Below are 14,953 nucleotides of genomic sequence, written 5' to 3' on the forward strand. Positions count from 1 at the left end.
AGATCTCTATTAGTAGAGCAGTGCCCCTATCTCTGATCCCCAGGCCTCCTCTCACCCCATCTGGGGATAGCATGGTATCCTAACTCAAGTCCATATATCTAAATAGTATGATCTTCTGCTCATTTGCGAACTAAAATCCCAGTCCCTAACACTTTCCTAGGGGGATATTAATTTCAGCTCTAACAACTGCTTCACACCACCCATCCCCTCATTTCTCTGCACATGTACTGAGCTGCCTGTTCCCACTCACCAGGACTGGCTATCCTCTGACATGCACTATTCAAACTTCCTGCTCCTTTCAGATCCATAAATTCAATATGCCATTCAGATTTCAATTAATCACTTATCAAAACTCTATAATGTGACAGGTGTGCTGCCTCACCTCAATCCTTAATAAGTATAAAACCAGCAAAGTAAAGATACAGGTGTTAGCCTATACAATTGGGTGCCCGGACTATGTTCCATTATTCCAAACAAACCTCTAAAAGGAGACTTCTTATTTGGGGAATAAATATATTATATCCTACTCTAAAGACTAAAAAGAATAACTGATACCTAGTCCTACGTGGATACATATATTAAAAAAAGGTGCAAGCTGCTTCTTATATCCTGAGTTACCAATGTTTATTTCATATTGTAACGATAGAATTGGCACTGGCTGAAACTCTCTGATTGGACAGGAGAGTCATTTAGGATTCTAGTATGTCTATTTCCTGACAATCCAATTAAGATGTGACAAAGTACAGTTTCAAAGATTTGAAAGGCTTTCAAAAAGTTATACACTCAGTACATGGCAAAGCCTAAACTTGTGAGAATTTCAACATGAACTCAAACCTAGAGACTGTTAAATTAATTCCAAGACTCATAGTGAGGAGTAGCATCATACTTAGTTTTATCACCCATACTATGAGAGATATACAGGTGATAAACAAGACACGGTACACATTTGCTCCTGCCTGAAAGGAACCAGATTGTTTAAGGGCCAAAGGCTGAGTTACCACAGTGGCTTACAGGAGTCTCTTAAGGTTCAGATATGACAAACACTCAAACATAGGTCACCCATCTTCCTTCAGCATTAGCTACCTGTGGTTTCCTTTTACCTAATTCTGGATATGGAGAGGTTGTACAACTGGATGTGTTGAATAATCTCATCCAACAATCGATCTGTCATGGTATCAAAATCTGCAAATGTGTCCATCTGGAAGAAGAAAGGGGAGAAGGTATTGAGAGAAGTTATGAATTCTACATGAAAACATGGTTCATTAAACAGCATGATGTTTTCTGAAAAGGTGTGTAAGCCTCTTGTCGGTGTTATAGTTTGAGATGCAACTTCAAGAAAGATCCACTGGGGTTCTAATGAAGAAACTGGCTGTATGCTAAGTTAAAATAAAAGTCTTTAGTTAGGGAATGCAGTGGAAGATCTGAGTATATGTTTTTGGTATGTGGTGCCTGCTGTCACAACTTGAGCTCACTGTCTGCTGGCATTACTTCCCATAGGAGAAAGCAGGCCTTGCAAGAAAAGACCACTTTCTCACTGTGCAAGAGCCAGGATTCACACCAAGATATGCTTGACCTCAAGCTGTATTATAGAGCAATAGTGATTTAAAAAACTGTATGGTATTGGTACAGAGACAGGCAGGTAGGTCAATGGAATAGAATTAAAGACAGAAATGAAACTACACACCTATGGTCACTTGATCTTTGACAAATGAGCTAAAGCCATCCAATGGCAAAAAGACAGCATTTGCAATAAATAGTGCTGGTACAACTGGCAGTTAGCATGTAGAAGAATGCAAATCGATCCATTCTTATCACTTTGTACAAAGCTCAAGTCCAAGTGGACCAAGGACCTCCACACAAATCCAGATACACTGAAACTAATATAATTAAAAGTGGGATAGAACCTCGAACACATGGGCACTGGGGAAATTTGGACTGAATAGAAAACAATGGCTTATGTTCTAAGATCAAGAATCAACAAATGGGACCCCATAATATTGCAAACCTTCTGTAGGGCAAAGAACACTATCTTTAGGACAAAACGGCAAGCAACAGATTGGGAAAAGATCTTTACCAATCCTACATCCTTTAGATGGTTAATATCCAATATATGCAAAGCACTGTTCTTCTAAGACTTCTGATTCAGGTCCTTCTTTTAATTTCCTGCTTTGTGTTTCCAACCCCATTTCCCTCAGTGATGGACGGTGATGTGAAAATCTAAATGAAATAAACCATTTCCTCCACAAATCACATTTTGGTCATGGGTTTATCACAGTAATAGAAAGAAAAATGGGTAGATTTTAAAGCTCCTGCTTTTTCACAGCTTTCAGGTTATTACACAAGTTAATGCCCAGACGTCAGCTTTGGGAAAGATTTGAAAGCCATTCATGTCTTATGAGGATGGTGAAATGATAGATGAGGGAGAAATTCCACACATGTCTAAGTCCTTGAAGACACAACAGATTGGTCTACATAACTATATTTTAGGCATGTGATTGGGAATGACATAGATGCTTATTTATGTTCAATATCTACAAGCAAAATTATCCCTCATAAACAGAGCAGGAGCAACAGCATCCTGGGATACCTGAGCTTCCAGACAAAAACTCATTTTGGTGGTGAAGAATTAAGTCTACCTGAGGAAGGAGCTACAAAGGGATAGATGGCTCAAGTCTATGGTCATTTGAGGCTTGCAGTATGAGAGGGACACAAAACAGTAGTGCTTCTGCTAGACTTCATGAAATAGGATCCTATCTGCAGATTTGATTCTCCTGAGGCTCTGTGGCTTCCACAGCCTGAATCTGTATCTCCTTAAAAGTGGAGAATGCAACATGTCTCATCATCTTTTAAAGACTCTTGGAAACATTAGCACACCTAAGACTGGTGCTGCAATTATCAAGACCTTCTAGTCTCAAAGAGCCTCTTTGAAATTACTGGCTAGCATATTCATTATTTGACAATTGTATGATAGTGAAGCTTGTACTCACTATGATGAAAAATTCTCTGAAAACCACAGTAAGGTACAAAAGCATCCCAGGAGCTCCACAGTCAGGGTGCTTTGAAAGGACCATTGCATTTTGAGTTCTTTGAAAGACTTTCAGTGAAATAGCACAAGAGGATTTAATTAGTACTGAGAAGAGTCCCTCCACTTTAGTGACTTGCCCAGACACCTGGTTCAAACAAGCTTGCAAAACCCTAGAGGAATCCAGATGTCCTAGGATACAACACAGAGTACATGGAGGGATATTCATCCAAAAAGGCTAGATTCCTGGCAGGACTTCTGCTATTAACGACTTTCATCTTCCCTGAGAAGTCAACTTCACTAAGATAAATCCAACACAAGTTCAAGGAAACTTCTCATCAATTCTTCCCATTTCTCTGAATGATCTGGCCATCTACCTCAAGACATGGCCACATAAATGTTCTAAAATTTTGTATGACATCCTGCTCTTTGGGTCAGAGGAAGATTCTCTGCAGAGTTCCTGGGCTTCATGACCCATGCTGTAAAGAGCTAGTGGTAGTAGTTAGCAGTTGAACTTCTTTGAAGGTGGAGTGGGGAAACTACAACTGTTATACTGAAAACAAAAGGCCCTTGAATGATGGTTATCCTAACTCCCCCCCCCCCATTTTACTGCCTGTCACAGGCCTAAAACATGAGCATGCCAAAAGTAGACATTAGCAGTTGATGGATGAGCTAGGTCTTTTCAGCTCTTGAACATTAATTTATATGTGCATGAAGGTCAATGAACAAGTTGGGAGAGGTGGTCCTTCCTTTCTAGTATGCTGGGCCTCAGGGATTGAACTAAGGCTATTTATTAGACTTGGCAACAAATGCTTTCTTGGGTTCTGATGGTTCTCTGTATAACTACAATTTTTGTTAATCATGAGACATCTATTATGATTATTAATAAATGCATTCTTCCGAAGTATGTTTATGTCTCATTTGTCTCACTCTCTTCCCATCCCTATCTCTTGCTCATAGATTCACTAATCTCTCTTTGATACTTAACACTACTTTAGAGTCACAGCCTCAGTCTACTATGTCAGTTTGTAAAGCAATCATAATCTGGCTCCTTAGTGGCATGTGACAAAACTTCCAGTGTAACTACACAGATGCCCACATAGTTGATACTCTAAGCAGCCATACTTGCAATACTCAATGAAGCCAGAAGCTTCCAGTCAGTGGATACATATCAATTTCTGTCCATTTCATATTTCTTCCTCAAACTTCCAAAGTAACACATTAAGTATATTTTCCCCCTTCAAACCACCCAAGCACTTGGATAGTCTTCTTCATGGGGCCCCTTCACTCATGTGTCTTGGCACCTTTAAGCAGATCCTTCAAATCCAATATTCTTTCAACCCAACATTTCTGTCTCATACCTGATTCTTTTCAGACATTAAGAAGTCCAGTTTTCCCCCAGGGAGCCCCAGTTCTATGAATGTCTTCACTAGCCGGAGGTCAGCACTGTTTCCTGAAAATGATAGATAATGCCAGTCATATAAATTAATCAAAATAAGTCACAAGGGATTTCTTTCCCTTTCTTAGGTTACAATTGGATTTTCCTTTTAGTTTTAAGCAGATAACAAAAATAACTAGAGTAACTCCACATCTTCTCTCACTGTCACAATCCATGTACATAGACAGTTGTACTCTTTTAAATGGTCCTTCTTAAGTGGAATTATTCCGTGACCTACCTTTCTTCGCCAGAAAACTATTCTCTCACTAGTTTTTCAAAAGAAGCTACCTAATGGCATAGTGTACCAGTCCCCTCTTAAATTGTTTGGCTATCACTTATAGGTAAGTAGGAAAAGATGAATAGTCAACTACATTTCAGTTGGCTAAATAGAGGTAGAATGACCCATGGGCCAAGAGATAATGATTTTGTAAGTTTGCAAATGTCCACGCATACCATTGAAGGCCAAGGAAGGTTCTAGGATGAGAGGCACAAACAGCATATGGGACACGTTGTTGACATAAAAAGTCACACAAAAAGTGAATTTGACATAGCACAATAAGTTAGGCATACGGTTCACATAGGCCATGGGGATCCATTGTATCTGTATTAATGTGTGGCTTAGTTCTCTCCTGGATCCCGGTAGAGTTAAAAAGGAGTTGCAACCTATTTGATATTTTGGTAGTGTGTTTTTTCCATGCTTTCCCTATAGGTTATGGTTTCAGAGAATTTATATATCATAAGTGAAATTACAACTAATTTTATATCCTTCCTTATACATTTTCCAAATGATTCAAAGGTGTATAAAAGACTCACATAAAATTTGGAAGAGCTAAAGATTTGAGACCAACCTTATGTGAATATTCCCAGATGCTAGCCCGGGACACATAATCCTTAAAGCACATAATCAAACCTATAGGCTCCAGGCCATCCTTTTTTGGAGAGATGCATATTTTAGGAAGTTAAATTTCACTACTCCTTTTTTGTCAATAAATATATGCTCATTGGATTCACTCACATTGTGGCCTAAATTTCCCTAAAGACATTTTGATAGTGGTCATTTAAAAAGTTGGTGATGTTTACATTTAACATGAAGCATTTGGAAAGAATATATCCTTCTCAAGACACTAAGAATAAAAGAAGTTGCCGAACCTGAAACTTTTCTAAAATAATTTTATTTAATAATGTATTAGACTGAGAACATTTATAAGAAGATAAGTTTTAGACTTTTGGCACAACAGAGAGCCAATATAAATATTCATAACTTATTTCAGTATATTCAGTTCTTGATATAAATATGCTATTGAACAGATTTAAACAATAAGTCCTACAAGATTCTGAAAAGGTTATACACAAGTACCATAAACTACTGAAGTAAAATTATAAAAGGTCTCTTTGTTATTCCTTGCTATTTCTATTGACCTGTGGCCTGGACGATGCTGTCATGGGCATCCCAGCTCTATCATTTAGTACAATACAAGTAAATCATCTCTACCTCTCTTGTACAACTCTGTTTCAATATGCAAGAGGTAAAAAAAAAAGGAAAGAAAGAAAGAAAAAGAAACACCAAAGGCCTATGGCCTAACCAGAATTCTTGCTTTCAGGATTTATTTTTTATTGTTATTTATATGTATGTCTATGAGAGTGATTTCCACAGGTATCCAAGTAGTCTCATAGAACAGAAAAGGGCATTCGATTATTTTGATGCTGGAGTTACAGGCTGTTGTCTGCAACTCATTTACTCATCGCAGACACTGAGAAGCAAACTCAGGTCCTCTGGAAGAGTACCAACTGTTCTTAACCATTGAGCCTTTTTCTGGATCCCGAGATTTCTGACTTGCAAAAAAAATTTAGGGTTTTCAAAATAATAGGTGGGAATCACTCTTCAGTGACATTGGGCAGATGACTGAAAAGGTCATTTTTATCTCTGCAAATGGTAGATCATGGTAATGTCTTAGTAAACAAAAGAAGACACATAAGTGAGAGATGAAAACAATAGCCAAGTAGTTGCAAACACTAACCCCAGGAGGCTCAAAATGCATTCTCTATTCCTTCCTCTCCATTTCTCCTTCTAGAACCACTCTATTGACTCACAAACGCCACCAATTCTTGCATTCCACTGAAATATTCATTGCAATGTATTCATCTCTTCATTCATTTACTCCACATTCATTCCAATAAATATACAATTTTTAGTTCACTCTATCAATAAAATCCTCATCACTGATTTAATTTATGAACTAATAATTCTGATACATAATATACAGACATTGTGCATATATATTCTTGTGTCATGTTCTTTCCCTAGATGATCATTTTTTCATACTTAGTTGCTTTTAGACTCAATGCCTGTCTAAATTACTTCAGAAAACTAAACTGAATGTAGACGAGTAACCTGAGAAGTAAACTTCTTTAGACCTTACCATCTAGGCCGTGGACACAGACCACCAGGTGAATCCCATCTTCCAAGTTCTCCTCCTCTTCCTCTGGTGGGAAATATGGTATATCAGAAGCTAGTACAGATAAATCACTGTACAGAAATCCTTCAATCTTCAGTTCTTTTTTAAACTTTTCCTTGGCCTGATAAAAACTGGAGAACATACCAATTAATCACAAGCCATTCTGTTTATTCCATGTTGAGCAGGGAATGAGTTGGACTGGTATGTAGGATGGATGATTACTTACAAACAAATTGTCTTCTTAACATCAAAAACTAAATCTTAAAGATGCTGTTCTTAATAAAAGGGCAGGAAAATATCCCCATGTAAACAAACAAAAATACCTCCAGAGTTTTGATTCTGCAGATTTTTATTTTAATCCTGAATTGAACAGGGGACTGGGTAAAGAGATAAGAACCTGTGCAGTTACAGGATGTGAATACCTTTACAATTTTCTCGTGATAGAAGTCTCTTTCTTGTCAAACAGGCCTACCGTACAGAACATAGCTTCTGCCTGCTATTCAAGCACTATCTCCCAGCATTCCTAAGAGCAATGCAGGCTTTGGGCTTTGGGGTTTCCTTTGTTTTGTTTCATTTTGTTTTATCTAGTCAGTACCATAAACTGGTTTGGCATGGCTTGGTTTCTTGGTGCCTATGTATATTCTGGAATTCTGAGATGACTTTTATACCGAGCTAAGATTTTGTTTGTGTGCTCACATGAAAAGATGGCTTAACAACATTGAGATTATCAAGGTTAGAATCTTAGTTTTAACACTTCTGATAACTGCTAGCTATCTAAAATGCTTGGGACTAGAAGAGGTTTATGTACAAATGAATATGAGGCAGGGCAATGATCAAATGATTTCAAGTTTCAGTGTTTTAAGATTTAGGTACATATGCATAGACATAGTGAGATAACTTGAGACTGAGACCATGTCTATATACACAATTAAATTTCATTGTCTATGTGGCCTAAACCCATTACATAAAAGTAACGAAATTTATTGTAATCATTTTATTAAGGCTGAACAGGAGACAATTTCATGATGCAAAATTGTCCATAGGTTTTGTCACACCTTATTTTGAAATCATTTTAGATTTCAATAGTATGTTATTACAGTTTAATTGTAGATCTCTTGCCCAAAAAGAGCAAGATCCTAATTTTGATCTAGAGTAATAAAAACATGTAAACTTTTGGATCTTAGATAATGTACAATTGTGGATTTTCAAGTTAATAATGTTCTACTGTTATAATCAGTGTCCTCATCTGTTTCCCCTCAGTGATGACATTCTCTCCTCTAAAGTGTTTCTATTGCTCCCTCTCTCTAACGCATAGCCATTGCTTCCAGATAAAACCTTTGGCTCCACTAAGCATGCACATTTGTCCAACACTGTCCTAAATCATTGTTTTGTTACCATTTGCCAGATTTGCTGCAGACTCTGAGTATAGTTAGAGCTGGGACAAGTCTGACCCAGCTTTGAACAATGTCTATCTGGACTTCTTGAACTGGTAAACAGTGTAATACGTATGACAGATACTTAATATTATTATGACAAAGAATATCTAATGTTAATCTGCCTGGATGTTTCTTTATGTGAAAATCAGTAACTATTAGCTATTGGCAGGAGAAGAATGATTATGAGGTACTCTGAAAAAAATTCGTCGGTTATGTGTCCAATGAAAGATCTATCTGATAATTGAGGGTGCAAATGAATAAACTGCAAGCCAATGATAAAGCTATAAATTCTGCTGCTGCAAAAAGAGTAGCAGCTTTGAGAAGTCTACGATCTTAGACCACTTAGCAGGCAAATGTGGAGGAGTCCTGTTCCCTCAAAGGTCCTAAAATCTCCATTTCAAAATATGAAAAAACTGAGTCTCAATGCTATACATAAAATAGTATATCACAACAAAAACCAAATAAAATTTTCATATATACACATTAAAAATTTGGTTACTAAGACATGTTACACCCATAAAATGAACCACCATGGAAGCATTCAAATACAGAGTGAAAAATGGACTTATATATAAAGATATTTCCAATATTTCAAAATGGAAAATATTATCAAGAAGTGTCACAATAATTGTATTTTTATTAAAAGATTAAATATATTTAGGGAACAAACTTCAACATAGAAAGTTTTTGTTATGCTGTTATTTTGGGAGATGGGCTTACTTGTAATTCTTTGTATATACTTACACATTCTGAAGTGTATGGTATGTGCATTATTGTTCTGTTTAAGTGAAAATAACAAACACCTCCATGTCCACATAGTATGCATGAAGCTGAGAAAACTTTGGGAAGACTAAAATGACTGAGCACCCGTAAATGACCTGTAAGCTTACCTAAACATCCTTTCACTGACGTCTTCTTCCAACTCGCTGGAGTAGGTAGAAACAACGCCAAAGGAGCCCAGAGGTTGATGAGTAATAGGTGCTGGGCTTTGTTTGGAAGAGAGTCCAGCCCTAGCAGGGGTCTCCTTGGGCACAGATGAGAAAGGGAGACATGTGGCAGTGCATGACACAGACAAGTTAACAACTTCCACTGCCTTCAGGCTATCGAGAGTAAAGGCCTCTGTGGAGTTCAAGTGGGACCCAGAGATGGAAGTTCCTGCCTTCAGCTCTTGGTTTCGTGACACTGGGGAGGCAATAGTGTGAGTCACAGTGGGGCACACAGTGCCTGCTTCATGTTTGGCCTCCGGAGAGGCATTATGTCTTCGATTCAACGTCATGGTATCATTGACACTTAATGAACCATTTTGTACACCTGTGGAATGCAAGTGGACAGCTCCGACAGCTGGTGCACAACTGATTTCAGGCACCCTGTGGTGAGACGCAGCCCTGACTTCTGAGATGCTGTTGTTGGAAAGCATATGTTTACTCAGGCTCAATTCTTTAGCTTTACCTTTCGCAGTTTCCACTGCTGTTCTATGAAAAGACCTGGTCTTAGGATTTTCAAGCACTGTAGTACATGGTATTTTTAAATTAAGACCTTTGGTTTCAACATGTGGTATGTTCTCAGCCATGGCATCCAGACAACAGGGTCCTTGAAGATCAGGGTGATTCTCGTTGCCTTTATGGATATCCATGTACCCAGGGCCCTGGGGTCTGTCAGAAGCCACAGCTATATCTGCAAGAGAATGTCCTGCCCTAACATCCTGGACCCTAGACCCACTATAAGAAGGAGAACTGTATCTGGACGAACTGTTGTCCTTGCTAGAAAGGTCCAGGTCTTCAGAAAATCCTGCTGTATTCTTTATGGTGTCTGAATCTTCAGCAGTATCCTCAGGGCTGCTGATCTGGGGTGCAGACACAGACTTGGTTAGCTTGGTAAGTGCCAACTCACGCTCCTCATCTTCAAAAGGCAATGAGCTGATGGAGGAAAGAGAAGCTTGAATGGCACTGGGCAGGCTAGTGTTACTCTCTGTGTGACCACCCTCCAAAGAGTTCCTGTGGTGGGCATGCCTTCGAACCACCTGATGTAAAATATCGCGATCACTGGGTATCTCCAGGGCTCTGCTTCGAGCCTCCGACCAGGCAACGGAGCTTGGCTCACTTTCGATGCCTGAGTCAGATATTATGGAGGCTGACCTCTTGATAACGCCAGAGAGTACTGAAAGATCTTCCGGCTCTTCCCCAGGGTCAGGCAGGGAAGGCTTGGTGTCCAAAGCTTCCCTCAGACCAGTGCTCAGTGGGTCACAGGGCTCAGCAGGGGTGAGCTTCAGACTTAGCAGTACAGGCTTTCCCTCCTGGCCGACTCCCCTCCCTAGAGTCCTCAACTCAAGAGCAGCTGTTTGGTTTACAGAGATAGAATTATTCTGACTTATTCCTGCTAAAACTTTGCTTGGCATAGTCTTAACAATACCATAGCTGTCCCTAGAGCCCCTGGGTTCATGCTGAACATTAAGTCCCAGCACGGGCTCAGCTCTAGGGTAGTTCTTATTGCTAGATTCCACATCAATGTAGGTCAATGCTGGGGTATGCCCTTCTTCGGGGCCTGGACTTCTCCTACATATGTCCACATCTGTTAGTGAATCTTTTACAGCATCGGGCCTTGGGCCAGTCCAGCATTCATCTTCAGGTATGCCTGCTCTGTTTTGAAATTCACCAATGGATAGGTACACTTGAGATTCTGAACACACATCCATTGGATTCTGTGTGGAAACATTCTCCTCCATCTCTGGACACTGAATAACATCTTCATCAGAGCCCAGCTCAGGTGCTTCTGTAGTAGATAAGGGTGCTTCCTTTCTTGAAGATGACTTTTGATTTATAACACTCTTTTCTTTCCCTTTGAGCTTCATTATTGCAGGACTTGTCACTGGGACTTCAAAATTAGGATAAACACTCAAGTTATGCCCTATAACAAAAGAGGAAAACTGTATTATGCTTTACAAATCAATTATTATAAAGTATTCAAATGTCTAATGTATGAAAATAATTCAGCCATCCTTTACTAGTATTTTTTGAAGGGGGATGACCTTCAGATTTATGAAAGTTCTTATGTTACAGAAAAAAAAACTTTTCTATTTGGGAATATACAGAACTTTTATGTTAACCATGTGATTCATGTCAAATAGTTTATGTTGATGAGACAAATAAGGATCTGAACAGAACAGAACATGTGTTAGAGAGTTAGGCGAGGGAATAGAAATTCCCACTAAACCTCTGTGAAGAGATTGCATCTCAGTGTTAGGCCAGTGGTTCACTGAATCTTGTCTACTTAAGAGAACATCAATTCATAGTCAAGAGGCTACAGCTCAGTAAACCCCTCAGATTGACAGATTGACAGCATACATGGATACTCCAAGAGAAGGAAAAATTCTGAGAATACAGAAACTTCTAGCTAAGCTTCAACATATGGATCACCCCTCCTCCGTCTCTCATCTGTATCTCTGTCTATCATCTACTTTGCTGTCTCTGTCTTTGCCTCTGTGTGTCTCTGTCTATCCCTCCTGTCCACATCCCACTCATCTACCTCCAGTTCTCATTGTGGGGAGATGGCCACCCTTTATTTCACACAATAAAACTTCAATTATGAGCACAGTTCTTTCTTGAGTTCTATGAGTCATCCAGACAAATTCTTAGACATGGGAAATTTAACATAAACCAAGAATTTGTATCTAGTGGTCAGAATTGCAGACCACCAGTTTGCCTGAAGAACCTGAAATGAAATTTTGGTGGAGAAAGGTTAGTGCCTCACTTGCAGTGTATAAAACAAAAGAGGAGAAAAAGTCCCAAAGAAAAATCAGGTATTTTATTTTGTCATACCACTTATGGTTTATTTATCAGAGTACAATTAGCATCTCTCATTTGCAAATGTGACAAGGTCAATCATAAGCCCCATGGTTACAGAGTAAATATAAAGTGACTTTGATGCTGGGAAGGTCTGATTGTGAACTCCAACATTACTACTCATGAACACTCTAGTGAATTGAAGAGTTCAGTAATGTCTTTCCACCTCCCTAAACTGTAGGATGGGCAGATCCATAGGAACCTGCAAGCCTTTTGTTCATTCATAAATTATTATGTGAGTTGATGTCATGCAGGGAGAAAAGAGTACTGCTTTGTGCAGAATAAACACAATTATGTATGAACTCCATCATCAAGTATATTGTCTGTATGGTAGTCACACCATACTGAAGCTTCCAGGATCACGGCCATCTTCAGAGGCAAATAGCAGGGAACCAAAGCCTTTCATCTTGGTTTTTCTTAACTGATTTCTATAAGCCATTCTCCTCCATTCTTTTCTCTCTGGCTTTTAATCCTCTCTTTCTCCTCCTGTCTGCCACAACTAGACAGTGACAAACATTACCCATGTGTGCCCATCATAACCCAAGATCTAAGATATGTCAGGTGACATTTCCCATATATACCATATAAATAACAGACTCCTTTGTTCGTGTTTCCTTTAACAAATATAAGCCTCCTGTTGACAAACATCTACAGTGGTTCCATTCCCTAACTATTATGAAAAGTGAGTCAATAAACACACATCTATGTGGTAGGATTTACCAGTTCTTTGAGTGCACGTCCCTGATTATGACCATATAGGTCTTATAGTTTTGGTTTACAGTTTTATAAGAGATTTTCAATTTAATTCCTGTAGTGGCTGTACCAGTTTATATACCTAGCAACCATAGAGGTGAACAGAAAGGCAAAGGAAACCAATAGAGAAACAGGGGTGCATGGGAGGGCAGTAGAGGCAAAGGTGGTCAAGCATCCTCCCAGATAGGCTCCCACATCCATTCAAGAGCATCTGAACAACACAAAAAGACTTGATGCACTTGTATTATTGTTGTCTTTAATAAAGCAGAAGGGGAGATGGGTAGAATACTAGGGAGAATTTGGGGGAAAGTAAATATGATGAAAAAATTGAAACCTTCAAATAATTTATAAAATAATAGGTATTAAATGTAATAAATAAACACATCACCTTATAGGTTAATATTTTTAAAAATCAAACTAAAATTTAAAAGGCTTCATGTAGTTTTTAAAAAGCTATATCAATAAACTTATCTTAAATATTATGAATTTAAGCCATACATATGCTATTTGCAAACCACATGAGGCTTTGACACATGATTATCTAATAATTTTCAGTGTAATTTGTCATCAGATTGAGGGAGAAATGAGCTCTTCTTTTACCTCAGTGGATTCAATGAACCTGGAGATACTAGGAAGTATTTGCTTTCCTCTGACGCTCTGTCCTCAGTCTTCAGCAAGAACAGCATATACTGTTCTGAGAATTCCCCAACATCCCTCCCACATACATGTAGTGTGATACATCCTACCACCATGTGATAGCCCACTTGTAAGCACTTGTCTCCCTGGAGGAGCTACTTTGTGTTTTATTTCACAAAGTCCCACAGGCTGACATCTTGTCAAGTACATATTTGATGAACTGTATTCCTGAAAGGAACTAAACCAAGAATAGAGATCTAGTAAAACAAAGAATATCATCTTCATCGATTGCTTGCATTGGCTTGAATATAATTTTGCAGTGATGTTTAGTACAATAAAGACTATACCAGCATGAATTGAGTAAAAATTATCTCCATGCTAGACAGTGGGTTTATAAGATGGAAAGTGGCCATTTGTTGTAAGAGTCAACAAGGGTGACAGTCATTATAAGCACCAAGGACCTTTTGCCTTGGTGGACTTTTTAAAATATTGAGCACTCAAAGGTACAACAACTGTTTTGTCAAATCATATGTCTGTTACAGCACAGCTAGAATGAATGGCTTCCAGGGACAAGGAAAGGAAGGAAAGGAAATATGAGCAAAACACAGAGTGGATTTAAGGTGGTAGAAACTATCTACATGGCATAATATGCTATAATAGTTAATGCATATGACAAAAGGAACTCAGAATAGTGCTAGTACTAAATCACCTTCAGATGATAATTACTAACCTAATACAGAGCAATGGACTATAACACAAGTTCCCCTGGGGTGGAGGATATTGGTGGTATAGGGAAGAGGATTATGCATATGCAGGACCAAGGAGTACACGGGCTACCTCTGAGCCTTACTCTTTATATTTCCATTGCTGAGAATCTAAAAATCACCTTATAAAGAATAACTTACAAAAGTAAACAGAAGTAAAGAAAGCATAGCACAGGCAGTATTTGTGGGTATGTGTATGGATCTTTTTCAGAATAGTAGACAATGAGTTGTGGTAGACACAGGGACATTGAACGCAAAAACTAGAATTCTGGGGTATACAATCTGGCCAGACCTTGGTAATCCCCTAAGTGAATGAAGTGAGACTAAACAGAGGGGCATAACTATGAACAGGAAGAGATAATCTGGAAAATGAATCATATTCCAGATTCATGGGTGAGTATGTGTTGATTGTAAGAGGAAACAAGATGTCAATTCTTTGAAGACACATTTATAAGACCCATTCTCAACCATGAGACAGGATGCAAGAAGAGCAATGAAGACTGTTACCAACATCAAAATTTGAGTTTGCCATTAAAACTGTGAGAGAGTGAGAACAACAAAGCATCCTACTGAAAGAGACAGAGAGTCAGACACTGGTGACTGCTGGTG

The 14,953-nt window shown here is 38.7% G+C and overlaps 1 protein-coding gene across 2 annotated transcripts in view; it reads right to left on the reverse strand.

The window, feature by feature from the left end:
• The window catches only part of Fam135b (family with sequence similarity 135, member B), a 270,508-nt gene that overhangs the window by 23,573 nt on the left and 231,982 nt on the right, over positions 1-14,953 (reverse strand). For both annotated transcript variants that reach the window (NM_001427631.1, XM_087557413.1), the window contains 4 exon segments: positions 1,101-1,198; positions 4,384-4,475; positions 6,881-7,047; positions 9,243-11,256. In NM_001427631.1, the coding sequence (NP_001414560.1) occupies positions 1,101-1,198; positions 4,384-4,475; positions 6,881-7,047; positions 9,243-11,256 (2,371 nt within the window).

This window comes from Rattus norvegicus, chromosome 7 (genome assembly GCF_021556685.1).
Source record: "Rattus norvegicus strain SHRSP/BbbUtx chromosome 7, alternate assembly SHRSP_T2T, whole genome shotgun sequence".
Classification (NCBI taxonomy): domain Eukaryota; kingdom Metazoa; phylum Chordata; class Mammalia; order Rodentia; family Muridae; genus Rattus; species Rattus norvegicus.